This window comes from Pelecanus crispus, chromosome 16, assembly GCF_030463565.1.
Source record: "Pelecanus crispus isolate bPelCri1 chromosome 16, bPelCri1.pri, whole genome shotgun sequence".
NCBI classification, from domain to species: Eukaryota; Metazoa; Chordata; class Aves; order Pelecaniformes; family Pelecanidae; genus Pelecanus; species Pelecanus crispus.
Window position 1 is genome coordinate 6,538,825 of NC_134658.1, and position 24,390 is coordinate 6,563,214.

The 24,390-nt window shown below is 40.7% G+C and overlaps 3 protein-coding genes across 10 annotated transcripts; 2 read left to right on the top strand and 1 right to left on the bottom strand.

Annotated features, from left to right (window-relative positions):
- Nucleotides 1-925: 925 nt before the first annotated feature.
- On the top strand, nt 926-4,060 carry LOC104029653 (fatty acid-binding protein, liver). Its single transcript, XM_075722072.1, is given in 6 exon segments — nt 926-962; nt 1,104-1,164; nt 1,196-1,266; nt 2,357-2,529; nt 2,821-2,910; nt 4,010-4,060. Coding segments are annotated over 6 exon segments (483 nt in total).
- Nucleotides 4,061-7,753: 3,693 nt separating this feature from the next.
- SRSF10 (serine and arginine rich splicing factor 10) lies at nt 7,754-18,732 on the top strand. Of its 8 annotated transcripts, XM_075721808.1 has the most exons (7): nt 8,209-8,348; nt 9,961-10,065; nt 11,823-11,926; nt 13,572-13,734; nt 14,033-14,086; nt 14,259-14,360; nt 17,500-18,732. In XM_075721808.1, the coding sequence occupies exons 1-7, from the start codon at nt 8,248-8,250 to the stop codon at nt 17,516-17,518; spliced, it is 648 nt and encodes a 215-aa protein (XP_075577923.1). In that variant the 5' UTR covers nt 8,209-8,247; the 3' UTR covers nt 17,519-18,732. The 8 variants fall into 8 exon arrangements, with proteins under 8 accessions (XP_075577917.1, XP_075577918.1, XP_075577920.1 ...); XM_075721802.1 differs by lacking the exons at nt 8,209-8,348; nt 17,500-18,732 and adding an exon at nt 7,754-7,818 and having other exon boundaries at nt 14,259-17,120; XM_075721803.1 differs by lacking the exons at nt 8,209-8,348; nt 17,500-18,732 and adding an exon at nt 7,754-7,818 and having other exon boundaries at nt 14,036-14,086; nt 14,259-17,120.
- Nucleotides 18,733-21,144: 2,412 nt separating this feature from the next.
- On the bottom strand, nt 21,145-23,804 carry PNRC2 (proline rich nuclear receptor coactivator 2). Its single transcript, XM_075721892.1, has 3 exons — nt 23,652-23,804; nt 22,330-22,534; nt 21,145-21,596 (listed from the first exon to the last, which is right to left on the bottom strand). The coding sequence occupies exon 3, from the start codon at nt 21,576-21,578 to the stop codon at nt 21,156-21,158; it is 423 nt and encodes a 140-aa protein (XP_075578007.1). The 5' UTR covers nt 21,579-21,596; nt 22,330-22,534; nt 23,652-23,804; the 3' UTR covers nt 21,145-21,155.
- Between the last annotated feature and the right edge of the window lie 586 nt (nt 23,805-24,390).

The window sequence follows — 24,390 nt, forward strand, 5'->3', positions numbered from 1 at the left end:
TAACATTATGGTAAAACAGAAGAATCATGTCCTAGAATAACTTCAGTATAAACACGTACCTTTTAGAGCCACCCCACACATAAATACAGCCTTATTCATTATCAGTACCTCATCCTTGCTACCCAGGCATTATCACATGTAAATGTAATTACAAAATTGGCTCTTTGTGTGTGAATCTTCTTTAAAATTACAAACTGAAAAAAGTTCTGAATTTGTAAGAAAAAGTTCAGCATTGGTTCTCTATTTAAATACAAGAATTACTGACCGGTATGGAGTATTAAAAGTTAACTTAGAAAGGTCACCTACCCCTGGGATACAGGCTCTACTTGAATTAAGCAATATAATTGCAAGACACATAATCTAATGAACGTCTTCCAAAATCAACAGTCATGCTTGCACAGACAGCAAGGAGCATCACTCAATAGCTCTACTGAGTGAGGAATCCTTGGTGCAATTTGTGAGGAGAATAATACATCCCATTTACTTCTTTCATTTCAGTCTCCAAGCAATGTTCCATGTTTTATTTTACCTTTAATCGTCTATGTATGCAGTGGTTATTAAAAAAACTAGTAATAAACGGAATTTAATACAGCTTTAGATGCACATTACTGACATCTACTGGATAAAGTCATAACTGACTGTCCCACTCCAACACGATTTTTTCCCTGTCCTCAAGCAATTGGAAGCCCACAATTTTGGAAGATATAGCTGTGGATTTTATTCCCACTATTTAACGTCCAAGTCCCCATAGTAGAGAATGTTGTGATAATTAGGAAGTTCCTGCTGTAAGACAGTAATTGCCGTGCATCAATTGTAAATTATGCCATTTTATCTGAAGAATTCTATCCAAAACACAGAAAATGTATTAAACATAGAAGTTGTGAACAAAAAGAAAACAAATTAATCCATACAACACTTTACAATTATGAATAATTACCCAAGTTCAGTAACCTACAATAAACATTCACCCCAAACCAACTGGTCAAGGTAGGACTTTCTACAAAGCAGAATGAACTACAGGTTATGATCATTGAGAACAAATAAATGATTAATAATTGTTACTTCATGGTTAATAATTAGCCAGTCATCTCACAATTTGCGCTGGCCTTTCCCTTTCCATAAATAGCATCTGAATGACCAGGGAGAGCCCTCAGTTTCCTGCTAGCATCACCACCCTAAATTGCATTATAACATCCATAATGGCATTCAGTGGAACCTGGCAGGTCTATGCTCAAGAGAACTATGAAGAGTTTCTGAAAGCTCTTGGTAAGTGCCTAGTAACTTTTGAAATAATTTGCTCAGATTGCAACACACACTTTGCATGACATCTTTTATTACTGTATTTCTATGGATTTTTCTTTTGGTTGTATGACAAACTACCCCCTGCCAGGTAAGTCTGTTACATCTAATTTGGAAATGAAAAGAAGCTGAAAATCGCACAGATCGATGTAGAAAGGTTACAGATAACCCCCAAATCCCTACTTTAATGTAAGATGAGTCTATCATGAAAGAAGAGGTGTATCAGAAATCAACTTCTTTTGATTAACCCATAGCTGTATAAATACATTTAACTAGAAACAAGTTGTCAATGACGTATACAGATTTCCAATGTGCTATTAGTAGTGGCAGTGGCACTTTCTACAGCACCAGTGATTAATACCTGTTTAGTAATCTGTAAGGAATAGACTTAGTAGGTGCCTACGTTAATAAAGATGCACTTACCTTCTTGACAATCTTGGCAAAACATTCACATTGGGGTTTTTAAACGTATATAAGAAATGTTCAGTAGAATAAAACTCAGTTACAGTTGAAAAGCCTAGTCCTACAGTATGACGCCTGAACGAATCCCTCTACTGCTAAAGATGCAGGGGGGTTGGGCTCGATGATCTCTCAAGGTCCCTTCCAACCCAAAGCATTCTATGATTCTATGATACTCTCAAATCACGCGAGAGACACCCTGACAAGGTAGTTTGAGGTTACTTGCACTGTTGCAGCTCTGACCAGATAACCCCCACCTCCAATCTCCCTGGGAAGAGGTGAGGGAAAGAAAATAATACCCACATGGTTTTCTTCACAAAGAAATGTCATCACACGGCAAGCTGTTACCGACATAAACAATACATATTCTGACAGGAGATTAACAAATATAGTATCAAAATCCATACAGACTAGGTGGAATGGAAGAATATGCCCACAGAGAAGTGAGGAATCCAAACCAGGATTTGTCTTCTAACTTGGACATCACTTTCTATTATTGGTTTGTACCTTTTGCACCTTTATTGGAGAAAAGAATTTGCTGTTTCATATCAACACACTACTTCATAACAGAAAAACTCCTTTTTTGCCTTTTTTACAGCATTGTCAGATGACATTATCAAAGCCGCCAGAGATATTAAGCCTGTTGTTGAAATACAACAAAACGGAGATGATTTTGTTGTGACATCAAAAACACCCAAGCAATCTGTAACTAACTCATTTACACTTGGAAAAGAGGCTGACATTACTACTATGGATGGCAGAAAGCTAAAGGTAATATATTTCAGGAATGGGTGCATCTCTTTATTCATCCCTATACTTCAGTTTCTGCATATGAGTGAAATTTGTTTGTACAATTGCCATTAGCATACATTTCTATCATTTCAACAAACAGAAATGTTTCTTCTAAAACTATTATTAAAATGCTGTGGTCTCCAGTTTAAATTAGCAGATGTGATTATGAAGCATCAGTATCATTTATTACCTATTTATGTAGTCCCCTACCTATCCTAATTGAATTCCCAAATCTAAAATTTTTTATAATTTTTAAATCTGCTTCACCAGTGTACTGTGAAGATGGTAAATGGGAAGCTTGTGTGCAAATCAGAAAAATTCTGTCACGAGCAAGAAATTAAAGGAAGTGAAATGGTGGAGGTAAGTGTTAGAAAATAATGGCTTATCAAGAAAAACACCGAAGGAAAAAGTGTTCTGGGTTGATCAGCTCTTAGTGTAGGTGCAATACCTTAAACAAATACCGGCCCCAAAATTACTACACTACTTGCAGAATTCCTTACAGGTGCTTACAGCTTAGAATTCCTTACAGCTACAGAATTTTAGTATTTCAAAATAACCACAGTTAGTGGAAAATACTATTAGTATCCTTTATTATTCCTGTTTCTTATTAAAACCAATTGCCTCAGATGATTACTCTTTAAACATTGCTCATATATTCAATGCATCCTGCTCAACAAATCTTTTTATTAATTACTACCCTGGGGTCAATTCTAGGCACTGAAGTGTGAATGGCTTTAGCTGCTGAGCATGTTGCAGAAAGACTCCTTATAAATTCCACTAGAATACAATAGCAGTGTTTCCACCCTTAGATTTATCCACAGCGCTGGCTCTGAAAAGAAAGTAAAGGCTCAGTCAAACCTGAAAACTTAGAATACACTTGTTCCACCTACAATTCTTCAAAGTTCTTTAGTTAGTTCTGAAGTGTCCAGTACTGACAAAGAACTTTTCTGTATCGAGTTAAGCTCATTAGGCTTCCAAGAAGTGTCCACCTGGGTAAAGACTACTACAAGAATGGCAGCTAACTACACTGAAGTTAAGTGTTTTGGACATATAATTTCCTAAGATCATTTTGAGTATCTCAAACTACTTTTCTAACATTAAGCAAAACACGAGGCAAAAGAACCCATTACTACTTGGGACAGTGGATTTCTATTACAGGAAGCAGATCTTTCTGGTAGTATCTATCTTAAAATCTATCTATCTATCTTAAAACAGAGAGCTACATTGTAGTTCATGATGGCATTTATATCTAGATTTTCCATCTTCAGAACTGGTTCTGTAAACAAATTTTCTTCAGTATGAATGTTATATACATATTTATAGGCAGGTACTGTAAATGTATTTTCTTGTGCAGTAAGATGGATTTATACATGAATTACAGAAACTTCTAGCCACTTAGCTATAAATAGATTTCCCAAAGTCTAAATGAAAAACAAGTTATGCATATTTGTCTTCACAGACTATAACTTTTGGTGGAGTAACACTTGTTAGAAGAAGCAAGAGAGTTTAAAGACAGATCGCCGCCTTTGTAACATCTTTACATACCTAAAATAAAGTGCAGCTTCCACAAGGTGTGATCTTTGTTATCTGAAAAAATAGTACAGAAAATAATTATGATTTCTACTCTCCTTTCACACACGCATCACTTCCCATTATTGTAAGACGGTGTCTTCCCTGAGTACACTTACAGATAGATCCCTTCTATACTCAAAGCGACAGAAGTCTGCCTCCCAGAAAACCGAACCTGGACATTAACTGGAACATTATGATTTGTCATAATAATCCTTGGGAGCTGATATAAATGCTTCTTGATTTCTTACATACTCCGTGAACATATTCAGCTTTAGTTCCTTTGTCTAATAAACTTTAGTCGTCTACTAAAACCCTTTCTCTATAATCTAGCCAGCAAAGAACAATTAGACATTTGTTTAGCTGATCTGCACCACGTGTCTGTAACAGGAATAGAAACAGTAATATTTTAAAAGCTATGAAGTATTTAACAGTCATAAACAACTACAAAGGAATGACCGTTCTTGAACCGAAGTACACAAGAGTACAATTAAACAAAAACGAAGCACTACAAGAGCTAAGGGAGTTGAACATTCTTCCAATTTGCAACATACTCCCAATAATCTGCTTGTCACAGTTCAAGTCTGTGAAGCTCAAGTAAACTAGGCCGTTTATGTTCAGATTATGTGTCTCTACTGAAGTATAAAACGCCCAGGATCCATGCCTATAACCATTTCTCTGTTCACTGCTGATTAGATCCTACTATTACATTAGCAGTCCTATTTCATACTTATTTAAGTCACCACAGATGTGTTAGAATTGGTCTTGGGTGCAAGACCTCCATGAAGAAAGTTGCTGCACTGATTATGCCATTTAAAAACCTCACGGGGATGTTTTATTCCAATTAAGAGTGCTGACATCTACATCTTCCTAGGCTAGGAGAAGAGCAGTTTGTGAGGGGGGAGGTTGTATTTTAGTTAATAACACTTGCAATATGATATAAGCAATGTGGGAAGTGTATTGTTATTCTGGGACAAGGCTGTCCTCATGGGGAGTTTTATTGGCGTAACTGTGCAAGTATCATTGTGTTCATTTTGCTTCCCAGGCAGTTCTAATGCTAAGTACGCTTTTGCAGACTAAATTAAATTCCATGCGAGTTACACATAAATAAGATCAACAGAACAGAAATCAAGACACTGGTAAAACTCAGGGAGAAGGCTGCTTTAAAGCATCCGTACTGCAAAAAGCCGTATAAGAGCTTGAAACACCTCTGTTTGGAAGTTGCTGGGTAACTGCTGCTAACTACACAATGAAACGCTACAAAACAGAGCATAGTCTTCCAACAGGAAATTCGCAGAACACTGCAAGTCTTCAATGACCAAATGCTGTATCAGGAAGTTGTAGGATACAAAATATGAGACACTTCAGGTTTATTTCTAAACAAACGCAGAGATCATTCATTACTCTGAACACTACACTTTTAAAGCCCATTACAAAACAACAATTATTTGCTTTGATACATTATGACATAAAACGGGAATGATATTAAACCAAAAATGCATATATATTGTTTGCTTTTAAAGAAACATGAAGGTCTTATGTCAGTTCAGTAACTACCCAAACATTCCCAGCTCACTTGACATAACCTGCCTTGCAAACTGGCTTCCTCCCTATTCAACCCCTTATCAAAGTTCAACCTCAATACATGACAACCGCTATACAAAGGCGGTTTAAGTTATACACTGTAGATACCACATACTAAATACAGCCTAATCCTATACAGAACTTAAACTGATGCTAAACCATTTTAATTTGAAAGCACTAAAAATTCTTAAAAGACTACTTCACCTTACTTACTTCACAATTGTGGTGATGTAGTATTTCCAACAACCGTGCCAATCTTTTCAATCCAACAGCAATATTCTTCTGCCACAGGACATTTCAGATTTAGGTGAAATGCCCGGTGCAGTTCCTTATGCGAAGCAGTCAAAACTTGAAGGATTTTGATCGGATTGTGAACTTTGCCCCACTGCCCAAAGTAATCGATCATTTCTGGATGACAAACTCTCACAGGTTTGGATGATAGCACTGGATTCACTCTTCCACAAAACGAAGTGAATTCTTCTGCAGAGGATTTCATGAGAGTATTTATAATCTTATCTGGATCTTGTTCAAAACTGTTCATTTCCAATTTGAAAGCTCTGAAAGGGTAATCCTGGCAGCAAGTATTTCTATCCATCACCAAACTCTGCTCTTTAGTGATTCCATTGTTTTTCAGAATGTCTACAGAAGGAATTTTTTCTGCTTTGTGTCATGCACTCCCACCACAATTCCAGTCTCTAATGTGCTTTCTTGGCTTAATTTTCATGTTCTTTTGATGACTTGTGTAAGCAGATCTGTGTATATATTGCACAAGGTAACAATCTCAACCTGCTGCTAGCATACTTAGTACAGAATAACATTAACTGTAACTATTAAATGCAGAAAACATTGTCAGAGACCCCCATCTCTTTTCTGCAGAGTCCTGAACACAGACCACCGAGCATACAACCACCATCGTTTTCTTTTTTTTGGAAGAGCAGCATATATAGTTAACATACACCTCCTGTGTCAGTGAGCGAACTTCACCTGTCATTCAAAACCTGTAGAAGTATCAGGCAATTCTGAGTGTGAGATTGCCAGGATATGCACCACCCACCAGTTTTCATTCATATTCAGCCGTTAAAATAAAAAAATGAAAACACACTAGTGACAGACATCAGGACTGCATCAGCTGTCAGTCTTTCTCTCCCATCTGCAGTTCACCAAGAATTCCTCACGCCAGCAAAGATGCAGACACGCTGCTTTATTCAACCCTTCATCAAATCACGGATAACTGTTCAGTTGCAGATCTTCCATTCATCTGCCTACATAGCTGTTGGGAGTCACACCTTAAGGTGTTAAGAAATAATCCCTCTACCCACTTACTTTATTGTTCGCATCGCACAACTGGCTTTAGTAAAAAAAGGTCTGGCCCTTTGCAAACAGCGCTGCTCTACCACTGCCCGATGACAGCTCCTGAGGCACAACACGGCTGTCGGTAATGGGGCCACAGAACCGCGATCCCACGGCAAACGGCCTGGGCGCAGCGAGCCCTACAGCCCGACACCGCAACCCGCCGCTGCGGGCAGCTTGCTGTGCTGGCCGGCTGTGCAGGAGCGAGCCGCGGGGCCGGGAGGTGGCGGCGGGAGGCGGGAGGCCGCCTCTCCCCTCACAGCGGGGGGCCGGCCGCCATCTTGCCCGCGCGAGGCGCGCAGCCCGCGCGCTTCCCCCTCTTTCGGCGGGAAAAGCGAGCGGCGGCGGGGGCGGGGCGCAGGGCGCACGCGCGGGCGGCGCCGGCGGGCGGTGGGTGATGGCGGGCGGGGCGCGCTCTGCGCGTGCGCGCGGCCCCGGCGGGCCGAGAGCGCCTGCGCAGTGAGGGTAGGGCCGGTTTTGGCGCCGGCTGCCTCCCCCCGCCCCGCCCGCCCTTTCCCCTCCGTGTTTCCCTCCTCGCGCGGAGCTCTCGCCGGAAGCCCCGCGGGAAGTCTCGCGAGAGGCGGCGGGCGGGCGGCGGTGGCGCTGCGTGCAGCTCCGGAGGGTCGCCTCAGCCGCTCGGCTCCCCGCAGCGCCTGGGCCCTGCCGCTCGCTCGCTGCCTCCCCCGCCGCCGCCGCCGCCATGTCCCGCTACCTGCGCCCCCCCAACACCTCGCTCTTCGTGCGGAACGTGGCCGACGACACCCGGTGAGTGGGGGCGGGCGCCAGCGGGGCGCGGGGGCTGCGCAGGCTTTGGCGGGCTCGCTAGGCCGCGCGAGCGGCTGCCGCCGGGGGGGCGCCGGGGCCCTCCCGGGGCGAGGGGAGGGGAGGGGAGGGGAGGGGAGGGGGGGAGGCCGGCCCGCTCCCTTCCTCTGCTTTACCTTTCTCCCTGCCTCGCCGTCCGCGCCCTTCTCCATTTTCCTCTCCCTCCTCGCGGGGCTGCTCTGTTTCCCTCCTCTCCACGAGGATCGCTTTCAAAACAACGTCCAGCAAGAACAAAGCTGGGCCCGGGAGAAAGTGAAACTCGTACCCGCCTTTGAGTTTGTCCAGCGGGAGGGCGAGGCGGGATTTGCGTGCCTGCCTGCGGGATTGCCGCCCGTGCCCCTCCGCAGGGCTCGGCAGCCGCTGGAGTTTCGAATGCCCCTTTGCAATGCAGCGCTTCTTACTGGAAGGGAGAAAGCAGCGCGTTTGCTGGGGGTGTCCCCAAAATTCTCGGCGTCGTTGGTTCCGTTAGTATGGTAATTGCTGCCAGTTCGGGTGGAATGTTATTACATTAATTGTTATGTACCGTGGCCTCTTGTGACACTCACTGTAGAGGAGGGGGGGAGCAGTGCTTTATCTCCATAATAATTGCATTGGAGCAAAATTCCGTAAGGACTAAATATGTGCGGCAACTTAGTGAAATAACTTTTAATAGCAAATTGCAGTAATTAAAAAGAGTGTATTGCGCAGGTTCTTATTTAAAGCTTGAATATTTTTAGTAAGCTGCTAGATTTCTCCATTTCTGTTTTGCAGTTTATCGTGTGCCTTTTGTGCTTATCAGCTGTGAAACGTTTATAAAGCGTATTGGTATAGAAGGCATATGTGAGTTAGAGCACTTTTATGTTGTTAATTATTGTAGAATTTGTACGGAAGTCCCTCTAAGGTCTAGTTGTATAAAATGCAAGTGTGAGTTTTCAAACTTGCTGCCTGGGCAGCTTGCACCAAAGTTGTTCAGCAAATAACAGTACCATGGGCACGATGGAATGAACTAGGAACCTTATTGTGGACAAAAGTATAAATAGCTTCAAATTAAATTTTTTTTAAAGTGCATTTTCTTTCCTCTTTCTCGTAGTTTATTTTGCTGTAAGAACAGTCAGGGAGGACTGTTACTTCCAAACGTTTTAAAAGAATGTGGGTCCTATTGAGGCTTTCACCATAAGCTTGTGGTTAGACGGTACATTCTTCTTAGAGATGGTTTCATTGTGAGATCTTGGTGTTGGTTGTCGTAGCTGCCTTCTGCCGTCATTGACTATATGCACTGCAGATTCTTTCCCAACCGATGAGAAAGAGAAATGAGTAGCGGTAACTCTTTCATACCACATAAATATGGTATTACATCAGTCTTTCTCATACAGGTTATTGTCCTCAAATGACACAAAAATACATGTAAAGAAGCTGATGTGATTAAGAAAGTGTTCTGTTGAGGAGACAGTAGTTGTTCCAAGTATAGTTACAGATCTGTTCAACAGTTTTGTGCTCAGCTCTCTTAAAGCCACCTCTTTGGAAAAGCTATCCTAAGGGCACGAATGGTTGCTCACTCGAGTTTTGTTCTATTTGATGTGGTTGTAAGTATTGATTATTCTATGGAAATGAGTTTGTCTGCCTGGTTTATTCTTGTACTGTTTCTTTGGATCTTACAGTTGATGTGTGCATGTTGCAAAAGCATTGTCAAGAGTTACACGAGGTACCTGAGTAACGATGATGCTTAGATCCTTCTTTTCACTTTCTGCCCGCCTTTGCTAGTGCATCCTGTGTTGAATTGACTAATGCATCACTTCTTGGTTTACACCTCTGTTGTAGAGCTGTGCTGAACACTGGTTTCAAAATGCTGGGGTATATCTTAAGTATCCCAAGTCTTGAGTGTTTCAGAAAAGCCTAGCATGTTGCTTAACAGTGAACTGCTCAAACACTTCTTTTCCCCAAAAATGTTTTGCTACATGCGTCCTCTACCAACTGCTTCCAAAAAGATGGGTGGTCATATTGATTGTCGATAATTATTATTGTTGTTGTTATTTTATATTTATTTGGTGGATGCTTTGTAACACCTTACATAGTGAAAAAACATATAAGATATTTGTGATATTCTAGGTCTGAAGACTTGCGCCGTGAATTTGGTCGTTATGGGCCTATAGTTGATGTATACGTTCCACTTGACTTCTACACTCGTCGTCCCAGAGGATTTGCTTATGTTCAATATCCTTTCTTCAGATGGCTGATTAGTGAGGGGTGTTGAAGTTTGAAATTCAAGTTTGTGTAAGAGGTAACAAATCTAAATGAAAAAGCAGTTTACTTTTGTGTTGTATCTAATAAGTGTCTTACTTATATTGTGGTGTTTCATTATTTTTGAAGATTAACTTCTCTCAGTTGTTCTTTGCCTTTTTGCAAAACTTAAATCAAGTCCAGTAATACAAAAGCTTGCTTATGTCACTGAAATTAATACTATATGATTTAAATGAAAATTTATCACTGACTCAAAATTGTCTAGCACGTTTTTATTATCACTGGTATGTAAGTAAACTTGTGCTTAGCAAACTGTGGCTGGTATTCATTGTTAATTTAACAAATGGAAACTGGAATCACTTGATCAAAATCAGATTGTATAAAAAATGAGGTGAACTTCTTTCTTTAATATTGTCCCCTAATTTACTGTCCTCTGTTGTTGCCTCAGAATGTAAAGCTGTACAGTAATGGCGACCCCAAAGAGAAAGCATGAAAGAACCTTTAGAGTAGAGTTCAACAATTAAGGCAAGTAGACAAGCCAAAGACCTCTTAAGGATCAGGCTTGAAGAGAAGGGAGAGTTTGGGAAAAGAAAAAATAAAGAAAAGCTGGAAGAAGGACAAGCCATAATGGGAGACAAAGCTTCGCTTTATCTACAAAAGGGGGAAAAGGTTGTTTTTCAAAGTAAAAGATAAAGCCATCTGTCATTTTTGGCCAAGCATCTCATGACAAGTCCTTCTGACAAGCCCTTAAAGAGTTAAAGGTCAAGATGAAGTTGAATGGTGGCCAAGATTAAAGGAGTCATACCTGATGTATCCTACAGAATAACAGTTTTTCTTCTGTTTGTCATGTAAGCAGTAATTTGATGAATGATTCTGGTTTAGTCCATTGACAAAACCTGTAATATTTCTCTCGTGAGTGCTATTGTAACTGTGGTCTTGAATGAAAGTGCATTCCGTCTTGGTTTATCAAGATATATACCTACAGCGTGATAGTTTAGTTTCTGCAGAGATTATGCTGATGGTGAACTGAGCTGCCACAAAGAGAAAGGCAATTCGTTCTTTCAGGTCACGTAGCTGAAAGAAGGTGTCTGAATTACAGTAGCGGTCAATCAAAATTAGTAATGTCTGTGTTACTGAACATCTAACCCTACTGATAGTGTGGGGGTTTTAGAGTATGCTTTTATCTCAGACTGTTGAAAGTCTGTGTACATGTCCATGGCATTACATAATTTAAACTTAAAAGAAGTTGGGGAAAAAAAGGAAAGCTTTATCCCAATTCTAAAATTAATAGACACACGTTAATTTTTACTGTTGGTATGCCTAATGTAATTTAAGAACAAGGGTTTAATTTTAGTAAAGTCGGTGTAGTGGAGAGAACTGAATGACCATTAACAAATGTATTTTGGAAAGGATACCAGTTTTTTTTCCTTGCATAAGTACAAGTGGGAGAAGAAAAAAGTTAGGAGTATTGCATAGCAACTGCTTGCTGATTAATAAGTTCATGGTCATATTATGAGACTTTAATTTTTTTATAGGAGTTCTCAGCTGGTGGTTAATTAAAAAAAAAATTCACTAGTGTGTACTGTAGCATGACCAAAAGAACTTCAAAAAAAAAAAACCACACAACCAAAAAAACCTGTAAAATTAGAAAATAACTGATTTTTTTATTATTATTTTAAATACCAAATCTGTAAACTACTCAAATTCCCAAGTACCTTAACACTCACCACATTTGAAGATGTCCGTGATGCAGAAGATGCTCTCCATAATTTGGATCGAAAGTGGATTTGTGGTCGGCAAATAGAAATCCAGTTTGCACAGGGGGATCGGAAGAGTAAGTGCCTTGCGTGTATTTCATCAGACTATGATTTTAGCTTTAATGTTTAGTGCGAGGCAACATTATATGTGTTATAAATTGTTGTGATTTGTTCTTACTTGTGTATAAATAGTATGTGGATGTTTTGCTTTTTATCCAGTAACTATTAATGACTCATTTTCATTAAAACCAGATAACTAAGTGACGGTCACTTTACACAATCTGATTGTTGCTGCTAGCTGAAAATTCTTAAGAGCTTTCTGTGCAGCTCTATTGAGCTTTCTTTGCAGAAACACACTGTTGAAAATTCTCCCTGTCAAAATGAGTAGCCCAGTTTTAATGTATTGCAATGTTTATATTGTGTTGAAGCATATTTAGTGATTCTGTGTTGGCATTTCCCCGTGCAGTCCAATTTCCAGGATTGAGGTAATGTCTTCATTTTCATTTGGCTTCAGGATAAAAGTAAATTTCAAGGTATCTCAATTCAACGTGGAACAGAAGTCTTATTTTCTGAGCAGATAATTGTAAAGAGAACTTACATCTTTTCCATCTGTTATTCATATACATATTCTTAGATAGATACAGATACTATCTAAAAATCAAACATGCCGTTGGTAAACCGAACGCATACTTGTTGCTCTAAAAGAGGACCCTAATACTCATGTGCAGCTTGAATAAAAGTGCCTTAAAGATCTTTCAGTTAAAGCTATCAAAGAAACAACCTAACTGTCCAGGTTTCCGTCAAATGCGCACATTTAACTTTTAGTAAGTCATTGGAAATTATACCCTCTGAAGGACAAGCTTTTGTCCTGTATATAAGCACTGGGATTTCTTCTAAGTTTCTGAACAAAAATTAACTAAATCTACCTTAGTGTTGTAAACAGCAGCACTTAAAAATTGTAGCTGTTTAGTACATATTGTGTTCATTACAGCATGATATGTTTAAAATACTTTGAGCATGGGCTTTGGGTTTGAATGAGAGTGGGATTTAATACAAAGGAAAGATAGCTATGCTGCTTAGAGAAAATACCACAGAAGACTAAGCTCGTTCAATCTTAATTATTTTAATAACTAAGCTACAGAGTGGACATGCAGTGTTGTACTGGCGGGGGGGTACTTTTAGAATCAGAATTCTCTTTGTGTGGCATCCATCGCTGCTTCTGTATAAGCTGTCTTTTAATCATTAAAGACGACTGTAGATCAGGTGTAATGCGTGGTGCTGTGTTGTCAAGAAAATGGACGTTTAATTAATTCCCTGTTAGCTTTCACTTTTGGGGTGAATTCAGGAATGTTAGAAAGTTTCAGTCATGGGTTTGGCTTGTCATATGAGTTTCCAGGTGGCCTGAAATCACCTTAGCCAGTTCTGTGTTCTGGGTTTATGAAGTGTTAGTTCTTTCTTATTGTTTTTGGGGGTTGGGTTTTTTTTTGTTTTTCCTAGATTTATAATGCCCACAAGGCTGCATTAATTTTTGTCCAGTGGTTAAAGCAGCAAAAAGCCAATGGCATACAGCCATCTCTCATCTGTCCTTTTCACAAACATGTCTGCTAGAATCATGAATAAGGCTTTCTGCCAAATACCAAATATATGGATTAGTAGTGTCACTAAAGGGAAAGCAGGGCATCTTTTTTAACTTAAAATGTTAAATATTGCTATTTTTTACAGCACCAAATCAAATGAAAGCCAAGGAAGGGAGAAACCTATACAGTTCTTCTCGTTACGATGACTATGACAGATATAGGCGATCTAGAAGTCGGAGTTACGAAAGGAGACGGTCTAGAAGTCGTTCTTTTGATTACAGCTATAGAAGATCGTATAGTCCCAGAAAGTAAGTGTAGCATGTGTTTGCCTTCAACTGCACAGCAGTCTGTTGGAGGAGAAACTCCACATTGACTACTTAATTGTTAAAATTTTGAATAATCTTTTCCTATACTTACTTTGTAATTACTTGTGGGAGTTAAATATCTTGCATGCTACATCAAATCAGAAGTATCGAATGAAATGTTTCTGTGCTTCATTGAAGAATAGCTAAAAGCAGATGCACAGCTTGAAAAATAATTTATTAAGCATTTGTATACATACATAGGTATTTGTCACCGTTTACTTTTTCTGATGTACCTTTTTAGCAGTAGACCTACTGGAAGACCTCGTCGTAGCAGAAGCCATTCGGACAATGATAGGTAAAATACTTTTTACACTCTTTAAATTGAAAACTAGATCACTGTATTCCTTTAACTATAGGTTTAAAAAAAAGTTTCTCCTGCAAAAAACGGTAAACAATTTTTAATGTACTAGATGTGTAAGAATAGTGTTTTTACATTCAAATCTCCTCTCTCCCCTTTATTCTGATAGGTTCAAACACCGCAATCGATCTTTTTCAAGATCTAAGTCCAATTCAAGATCACGATCCAAGTCACAGCCCAAGAAAGAAATGAAGGCTAAATCACGGTCTAGGTCTGCATCTCACACCAAATCTAGAGGCACCTCTAAAACAGATTCTAAAACACACTATAAGTCCAGCTCAAGATATGAAAAGGAGTCGAGAAAAAAAGAACCAGCTAGATCCAAATCACAGTCAAGATCACATTCTAGATCTAGGTCAAAATCCAGATCAAGGTCATGGACTAGTCCCAAGTCCAGTGGCCACTAACAGTGTATCCATGTTGGTTTTAGGCATGTAAGATTCATTTACACACAGTTCAGTTTACTTAAATTATCAGGAATATGATGTTGCAACAGTGCTAAAAAATATTTTCTTTGTCAGTTTTCCCTGTAGCCGACAATGGTTAAAATTAAAACAGTGTTGAGAGGCCACTGAGAGAGAGCGAGAAGAGAGAGAGAGAGAGAGAGAGAGAGAATGTCCACTTGGTTAAATGTCATGGGCAGCTACTGATTTGGTTGTGGTGTCTCTATGTATATTTTTGTAAAGATTTGCATTTTTAATGCTTAGATATTGGTGATGACTTGATTGATCGTAACTTGCAACATTGTCCTATTAAAAATGTCATACCTGTAGAGAAATTGGTACCAGTTTGTGCTGAACAGTTAAACCAACTGTTTAACTTGTTCTTTAATGCTAAACTTTGTGAGAGAACAGAAAACTGGACAGCTGTAGTGCAACACTGACTGCTGTGAAATGCAGACTGGCAATTTTATGTTTCCATTGTTCAAAGGCAGGTTTCTGTGTTCTCCATGCCCACTGACGCAAGTAGGCTGGTAAATGGAGCTCTATGGAGAGATATTTTTGAGATTTCTCTTTAACCCTGCCATCTGGAGAGATGGTACTAACATTGCACGTACTACATGGGGAGAGAAGAGTTGGTCTTGGAAGCTCGTTCAGAGATTGTGCAGTGTCGTGATTTGTCAGGATAGAGGCTTCACTGCTTTTGACCTGGCTGCTAGTACTAAATGTGTGAGGAAAAAAAAAACCACCTTGAAATGGAAGATTAAATTCAGATTTCAGTAAATGGCAGAGCAACTAAATATTAGGTTGTGTGTACATTTTATGCAGTTTTTGTATCTATTCTAAATTTTAGTGAGCAGTTAACCATAAAATTGCTTAGTTTTCCTGCTGTTAGATACAAGTAGATTGTTTCGAGTTGTGTGTGTACAGTATATAAGAACTAAACTTTTATGCCAATGACTCCTGTGGTTAGTTGGTGTATTTCATAGGTATAAAACTGTAGCCATCTCTCTTCCTGAGTAACAAAGGCTTGCTTTTACACATCAAAAAGTATTTGGTCAAGCAAGTCTGAATCACTTCTTCCTCAGAATGGATAGCGGTTTGGTTACAAGATTTCATTTTACTTAAGAACAAATGTTTGAAGTTGGATATGAACAAGAGCTGCATCTCTAGCTATTTAGTTTTTCACTAATACAGTATATTTAGTAAATTGAATGTGAAAAGTAACAAAACCAGTGTGTAATCTTACCAGTATTTCTCTAGAAGGCAAGATACTTTGTAATGAAAATGGCTTTTGGCGTTGTTTTTTTTCTATTTACCTTCAAAAGCCAGCATCAAACACCTGGTGTTCCTTGCTGTCTTATGTAGTAGCATATGAAGACATTGATTTCAAAAAGTTCCTTTTTAGAGAAATGTTTTAGGTTTGGGTTTTAGTGTTTTCAGCAGGGCCTTTGAAGAAACGCAGATGGCTTTTAAATATTGGCCATGGAACGTGCTTAGGGGGTTGATTCTAGAATCTTTGTACATTTGATAGTATTTCTAACTTTTTCTTTACTGTTTGCAGTTAATGTTCATGTTCTGCTATGCAATCATTTATATGCACGTTCCTTTAATTTTGTAGACTTTCCTGGATGTATAGTTTAAAAACAGCAAAAAGTCTATTTAAAACTGTAGCAGTAGTGTGCAGCTCTAGCAGAGGAAAGTTGTGGGATTAAACTTTGTATTTCCTTTCTTATAGAGGCTTCTAAAAAGGTATTTTTATATGTTCTTTTTAACAAATATTGTGTACTACCTTTAAAACATCAATGTTTTGATCAAAATAACTAAAGACCCAGCTTATTTTCTGCTTGCTGTAAATTTAGCAAACATGCTGTAATAAAAAAATGAAGGAAATACTGATCCACTGGAATTATTGTAGCTTTAGAATTTGACTCCAGAGCATGGTTAGGAGTAGAGCTATGCATCCCTTATGGAGTAAAATCCTTACTATGGTATTTCAGTAAAGTCAGGAATTTATCATTCAATGTCTGAATAAATATCATTTCACATTTTTAAAGGGGTACTAGACAAAATAAGAATGATAAGTATATGTTTTAGTCTAATGTATTGAAATTTCTTTTCCGTTAACTTTCATGATGGCTGGATGGATTGCCCTGTGGTTATAGTTCAGATGTTAATAGCCAGGTTATGAACTACTTCAAATCAGCAACTGAAGATTCATAGAGAACCAAATTTCTAGGATCACCTTAGCGATTTATATTTGCCCTATGAAAAATTGTGCCAGCAGTGGTTCTCCAGAAGGTGGTAGAACTTTGCTGATGACTTTTAAAATTTGAGCTGCCTCCTGGCACCTGTGGTATTTACAACTGGTTCTTCTTAAGGCCACTGAATGAAAACAACTTGGAAAAGCACTTAATTGCTTTGATAAACCCACTCTTACACTTCTTAAGCTGAGCTGTGATTCTCTCGTAGCTGTCCATAAAAATGGCTTGTAACAGCAGGAAACCCCACCCTTTTTCAGCTTTCTTAAACAAATACAGTCTTTGAGACTAAAATCCTGCTTAAAAGCAGTCCACCTGACTGTGTCGTGGGAAAGCGTGGTGATGTTTTTGTCAGCAGCCTGCAAGGGATCGCTGTAGTTGATGTTCACGTCAGTCCAGCCAGAATTACAGCTGGATCGGTGGGGAGGAGGGAGGAGAACATCTTTGTGTCCAGGCTGAGGTTCTAATTTGAGACTGCAGAGTAACAGTAACGATACCTTAACTATTTTGTCAGCATGTCCTTATATTGTGTGCCTCAACATTTATGTATAGCACAGTTTAAATTTTTTTTTTTGTTTTTGAAAATCCAGTTCATTGCAAGTATAATGTAGTATCTGACAGTTCTGATGGTTCTTTCTTTCTCTCCCAGAGGTAGGACTAAACTTTGACTTGACTTGTGTATATGAACAAGCCAGAAAAGCCGAACACAAACCCACGATGTTTCAAGAGTGCATGAATAAAGATGTTGTCCTAGTTCTTGCTCCCATGGAAAAATTGTGAAGAAGCTGTTCTGTGGGCCTTTCAGTTGGGGACGAGTTAGCAGGATGTGGCCAAAAGGGCAGGGAATGTTTACGCATTCATGCAAGTCAAGCCACAGCCCATCTAGATAACATCTCCCTTCCTTGATGCAGGTATCCTAGTCCTGCTCTAAAAAAAGCAGTAGCCTGTCTTGTGCAAGCTACCTGCAGGTTATGCACAGCTGGAATGCAAGAACATACGCAGGCTACAAAAGATCATGTATAGGCATCTTTCTTTTGGAGTCTCAAGAACGGTGGGAATTATGTTTTTCTGTGGTAAACTAGATTTTGTCATTCCTGCAAAATTTGTAGAATCGAAGTAGTGTGTAAAAATTCTGCTGAAAGTAATGGCTGTGCTCCAAAATATCTGCAGCGTATTGATTGATCTCAGCAGTAATAGAAGGCTCTATGGGAACTTCTTTTTCACCAAAAGTCCATGCACCCAACTGATAATTAAAAATCTTAAAATTTAGTGGTTAAGTAGCTGGGTGTTTAAATTAGGGACTATAATAGACTGGTCTCTGAAAGCTAAATGTTATCCTTTCTATGTCTTTTAAAGATGTTTAAATGTACAGTATAATGGCTTTATTCAAAGTGGAAATTTTCAATTTAAATGTTATTTTGAGCTCTCTTCTTGGAAAGAGCTGCTTTTTTTTTTTTTTCTCCTTACTGTTTAGTCTGGGGTAACAGCTTGAAATATGTTCAGAGAAGGGCAATTGGATTGATATACATCGCAGCACTGCTACTTGATTTTTTTGGCAGGGATGTTGCAGATTAACATTTTGAAGTACAAAGGGATAAATTTACACATTTTTAGGACATAATCACCCATTAATAATTGCTGGTTTTCTCCATTTATCTTGTAACTTGCTTAAAAAGTCTGTAGTCCATTGCTATAATATTTGTCTAAAGATGCTCTTACTGATGAGACTATTCTAGGAAGGGAAGACTATGTACCCTGTAGTGTGTTTGATCAAAAGATGCTAATGTTTTATTCATACACATCCTTTCTTCTTGAGTTTTGTGTTCCATCTGTGCAAATAACCCTGTGAATTGGGAATAAAATGTACAAGTTTTGACTATAACTCGAGAGCACCTTCTGACTTAATTAATACAGCCGTAGCCTGCTGGGGATCGATCACCAAGCACCGAGTCCCTGAGAAGTTCCCTCGAGCCCCGAGCCAGCGGAGCATGATCCCCACCGCGCTCGGCTCAGCTCAGGCTGCGCCTAGACTAGGCTTGTCCCGCCGAAGCCCAGCTTGCCTGGGCAGAGCCTGACAGCCCTGGGGCAGGCTTTGGTCTGTCTTTGCGAGCAGCATCGCTGGCGAGGCGCGGAGCGGATGAGGGCTGTAGGGAAGAAACCTCCCTCGCGGAGACTTCCAGCTTGTTCTGCCGCTCAGCCTGACCCAACGCATGCCTGGGGTTCTCAGGCTGCTGATTCTTACCAGATGAGGACAACTGTCAAGAGTTTCTTGCCAATTAAGGGGGCATTTGAACACATTAATCAGTATCCTGAAGTGTCAGAGCTTTACAGAACTCCTTGAGCTGCCAAGATGATGTAATCCCACTTTTCCATTGCCATCTTAAAACCAACAGACGCTTTTAGGGGGTGAAAAGTTTAGTTTATTTGAATTTTCATTGTTCCCAATTAGTACATATACCATTAGCAATTGACAATTTGAAGTCGAGCATACACAATTGTAACTGGGACACAGCTCATTGCCTGGTGAAGGTCCAGGTCACAAAGACATTAAGTTTAAAGACTGCCAATTCTGTCTGATTTGGAGCAAGAGATTTGTAAACATTCAACCAGCTGCCAATGATTTTGAATGTACAGAAAGACATCTCAAAGAACCCTTTCAAGTTAAAGCACTTCTTTAAGTAATTACTGCATTTTTTAAAAGGACCTTGGATTCTGCTATCGCAGCTCAGTTGTTTCTATTACAGGGTCAACTGAACTGCAAGAGCACTGAAAGCCGTTGGCCACTGTCTATGAAGTTGACATTTTAGCAAATATTGGGACAAAATCACATTGTAGCATTGATTCATTTTAAAAATAGAAACACTGCCGTAATACTTCAATTTCATCAAGCACCCAAACTCAGCCACCTGCATTTCTTGTGAAACATCCGATTTGATTCCAAACACCTTACTGTGTTTTCATCATTTAATACTCACCTCTCCTATACATTCAGAACATGAGTATCTTAAAACTTCAGCAGCTTTTTTTTTTTAGTTTTTTTATTTTATTAAAAAAATTCTAAGTAAGCCTCTTTTGCACTGACTTGACTTTAAAAATGAGCTCACAACCAAGTAAAACGTGCATATTCACTGCATGTTAAGTGCAAGGGCACAGCCACAAATGTCCTTTTTTTTTTTCCTAAACAAAATATCTTTTTTTAAATCAGGCCATGTACTCAGCATGGTCATCTTACATTCAGCAGTTTTGTACTAAAAATACTTCTGTGCAGGAAAGCCCAGCGTAAATTTACATATGCTACAAAGTTTTACATTTATTTACATGGCTCTGTCTTCCCTATGAAAACATTAATACCTGCCACAAGCTACTGTAACTTAAAGCAATTATTACAGGGTAACCAATTTAAGACCAGCCTAAGTAACTACTACACCTTTTTCACGATTTAAAAAAAAAAAAACAAAAAAAACCCACAAAAACCCACAGATACAAAAATGTATTTCAGAACTCATCAGTGCAATCAGAATACAAAAGATTATTTTTAGAGTTTTTGGCAGTCACCCGGCAATGCAGCGTCACTACTTGGCACGGTCTGACTCGCTGAGATCCCAATGAAGCATTGCTAGAGCTGGGGAGAGACAATTACAGATTTGCCTGATGTGTTCTTCTGTCCTTGCCAGAACATGCACCAATACATTCCTAGATCTCAATTTTAGTCACAGGCTTGAAATGCTTGTCCACCAATTCAAGAGCACCAAATAAAGCTCACGGGTACGAGCAAGAGAACAATCTGTGTTTTGCCTCGCATCTAGGTGGAGGTCTCCTCTGCTCGGCAGATCTGCTCTGCAGTTTTTATTAACTAGCAAATTTTACACAAGTCTGAAAAGCAGCAAAGTGTCTTTACTAAAGCTTTCAGTGCCTTTTTTTTTTTTTTTTCCCCAGTTAATGCTGCATTAAGTTAGCTAAAAGCTGGTTTTCTAACACCATACCAAAAAGTAGTCACGATTCCAATTCTGGGAGACAGTCCCACTTACTCTTACAATAAATACAATAAATGGTGACTGTTCAGGATTTGATTAGATTGATCATAGAGAAAACACCTATTTCACAGTGCAGTGAACACAGCACGCAACTTTTGAGGTAAACCATTAGGGGAATTTAAGTTTCTACCCCCTTCTCTTCCAAGTGACTAACTGCATGCAGCAAGAACATCTAGTTCTGTACACCTGTGCATCTGGAGTTAGGAATAACAATTCTCAAATTTGAAACCCTGTAAATTTAAATAACTTTAAAAATAGGAAAAGTTATATCTCAAGCCTGGACTTTAAGTAATGTTTTAAGCTGAAATGTCATTATTTCTTTATCAGAAGGTTTAAAAGAAACAGGTACCCAGTGGCTTGGTGGCTTAGGAAGAACACTTGGTGAGGGTGGCTCACTAAATTTTGCTCCAGCATAGTTCTGATTGGTTTGAGGTGTGAAAAACAGGTTGCGATTCGATAAAGTAGGACTCCAATTTTGATTATTGGGGAAATGAACATTGTTCTTTCCCCCTTTTTGCATGGCCTGCCATGCACCAGATGACGAGTTGCATCCATGTCCTCTTTCTTTCTTCATATAGGTCTTCATCTGCGAATTCTGGTCTTTATTCTTCTGCCTGTTTTTAAGTTGTTGATGGTTCTTGGTGGTATTTCTAGATTGGGGAACTGGAATGTTGAATCTTTCTCCACCACCCATCTTCAACTTAAATGTCACCTGTAAAAACGGGGAAAAGTCAGTGCAGTTTGCATTACTACTTTTTTTTAACCAGAAAATATTTCAGAGAATTTTTAGATTCTAAGCAAGGGAACTGAAATCAATCTAACCAAAACTTGTACCAGTTGAAAGTAGGGTTTTCTTCTCCTTTACTGCATGCCACTTCCCAAGAACTTAGCTGACACACTCCTGAGAACTGAATGGTAACACGGCATATCTTCTGAGTGGGAGATTACTGACTCTGCAGTGGCTTAACAATTCTGCTGCTGATGGCTGACCAGCACGTCATACACCAAAATCCACCCTTCAGGAACAGCACCCCAGTCCCCTTATCAACAGTCACAGCTTTGTCTACCTAGTTATGAAAACGCTGGTCCTCCAAGCAGTCCAACTATGAAAAATGCCACTGATTTTCTCCTCAGCAAAAGTTGTTAGTGGAAGACTGTGAAAGACACATTGCTCAAAAAACACAGTGCCAAATTTAAGGTGTTAGTATTTAATCCTGAAGACATTTAAACCAAGCTTGTTACACCTAAAGATGTGGGCAAATTTTGCACTGATAAAGCCACTCCCCAGTCTTTCTGATAAGTGCAAGAATTATTTGGATAAACCCAAAGTGAACTGAAACCTCAAATGGGAAGCAGCCATTCAAAACTGAACTTGCAAAGCAGCCAGCCAGACACTATCACAGGGTACTTGGCACCTTCATGCCGACTCTCCCACCCCCATTTACCTTTCAGTTGTCTTCTGAGATTCCACACTCTCCAACTCTTGCCCCCTTTCTTGCTTCCAAGCCTGAAAGAGTAGGTGCTGCCTTTTGCTGGACTCTTTCCTTTGGCTAGGAATAGAAGTTTTCATGGGCTGATCTGCTGTATTCAGCCAGGTAGCCGAGCCCAACATCGGATTCTCGGCACAGAAGCTCCAAGGGAGAAGTCCCACTGCACAAATGAGAATGAAGCTTTAATTCAGGTTAAGGAAACAATTATTTCCCTTTCAAATTAAAAAAAAAAAAAAAAGCCGGAAATTCAGAGAATTCATACAGCCAGTTGTGTCTCTTACTTGTTAAAGATGACAATATACTTCAAACGTTAAAAAAGAAGAGACATGGCAGTATTTATCTTACTCTACTTACATAAACTTCACCATCATAATTAGCATTTCAGAAAGAATAACATTTTTATCATGCTCTCTCTCTATATACCTTACTAAGTATTTTAATAGGCAAGCAAGGACCTTATCTTTTTTTTTTTTTAAGAAGAGGAAAAAGTCAAATACAACGAAAAATACTTTGGCATGAACTCTTAGACAACTAATGCTCCAATGTATCACTCTTGAGCACAAAGAAACCCTCCCCGAAAACCACCCCTTGAAAACGCAGCCGCCTCACGGAGCGGAACCGGAGCAGGAAAGCACCGCGCAGAATTCCTGCGCGCAGAACTGACCCCAGGTGTCCCAGCACCCCCATGGAACCCATCGCACCCCGAACCCTGCTCCAGCCATTACAACAGAGCTCCCGTTCTAATCCGTCAGCTGTTTTTTTTCCATCTTCGTTAGCAAAGTAATTCCTTCTTAACTCTTAAAATAATTTCCTGTTTACCCCATAGCTCATCCTTTCCTGAAATCTTTTTTTAGGATTTTAATCTTACGGCACTCCAATCAATTCACCTCCCCCTAATCGATGTGCCACTCTTCAGTCATCAGCACCCCCAGGCCACCTCTCCCCAAAAGCTCCAGAAGAGCCGCCCATCTTCATTTCCAGCTTTCGCCTTGTTGTGACTAAAACTAAGGGCCCAGGCAACGTCATTAGCACAAACCAAGCTGCTGTTTGCTCCCACCGGAGCGGCCCTCACAGGCTCGACGCTTGCCAGAGCTCCGCCTGTTCTTCCGCAAACTTTCTCTCTTCTTTTGTTGCCTACACCCCCCGGACCCTCGTCCCGCCTGACCCCGCGGGGAGCCGGGAACACCCCGTCCCCATTTCCCCAACAATGGAGCAGCCCAGCGAGCACAACATGGCGGCGACAGCGCCCGGCCCTTCCCGCACCGCTCCTCCCTTACCGACTTCTATCCGTCTCGTTCGCCCACAAGCACAGACACACACACACGGGCCTTTAGGAACCGACCCCGCCGCTCCTCCGCCGTCACTCTCCGACACCCCCCCCCCCCCGCAAAGCACAGCCCAAGCCGCTCCACCAACTCCTGCCGCTGCCCCTCTATCTCCCACACAAAATGGCGGCCGCCTCCCTACGCCGTATAACACCCTCACCCTCCTCCCCCCTTCCCAGGCCACCCTGCTCCAGCCAATAGGAGCGCGCTGCCCGCTCCCTCCGCCAATGAGCGCCAAGCCCCGCCTGTTGCCGGGAGGGGACGGGGCAGACTGGCCGCGTTTGAATCTCCTCAGCGCAGGGCAGCTCGGGAGCGCGGCCGCCCCGGGCCGCGGCGCTTTGTGCCGGGGCCGGCCAGGCCCCACCGGCCAGGCCCCGGCCCCCCGGCCCGCCTGCCAGCGTTCTCCGGCCCCCTGCCAGCTTCCCCCCTCGCTCGGGAATTAGCACAACAAAAGGGCGGGGGGGGGAGGGAGGGAGGCCGCGCCAGCTGCCGCCTGGGGCTTCAAAGAGGTAAAATAATTAACCACAAAAAAAAAAAAAACCCACACCAAACAAACCCTCCGGCTCTAAGAGGGTCCCCGGGAGCGCGGATTCACCGAACAGCGAACAAAGAGCAAAGCCCAGCCCCGCAGAGATTCCCCCCAGCTCGCAGCTCGCCACATGGAGTATCTCCGAGTAAGGGGTTCGTCGAG

Bases quoted from the DNA above. Each gene is read 5' to 3' on its own strand.
- SRSF10 (XM_075721800.1), top strand. From the start codon at position 8,248: ATGCCCCTTTGCAATGCAGCGCTTCTTACTGGAAGGGAGAAAGCAGCG. The intron at 11,927-13,571 runs GTAAGTGCCTTG...TATTTTTTACAG, and splicing joins TGCACAGGGGGATCGGAAGA to CACCAAATCAAATGAAAGCC. The intron at 13,735-14,032 runs GTAAGTGTAGCA...GTACCTTTTTAG, and splicing joins AGATCGTATAGTCCCAGAAA to CAGTAGACCTACTGGAAGAC.
- PNRC2 (XM_075721892.1), bottom strand. From the start codon at position 21,578: ATGGGTGGTGGAGAAAGATTCAACATTCCAGTTCCCCAATCTAGAAAT.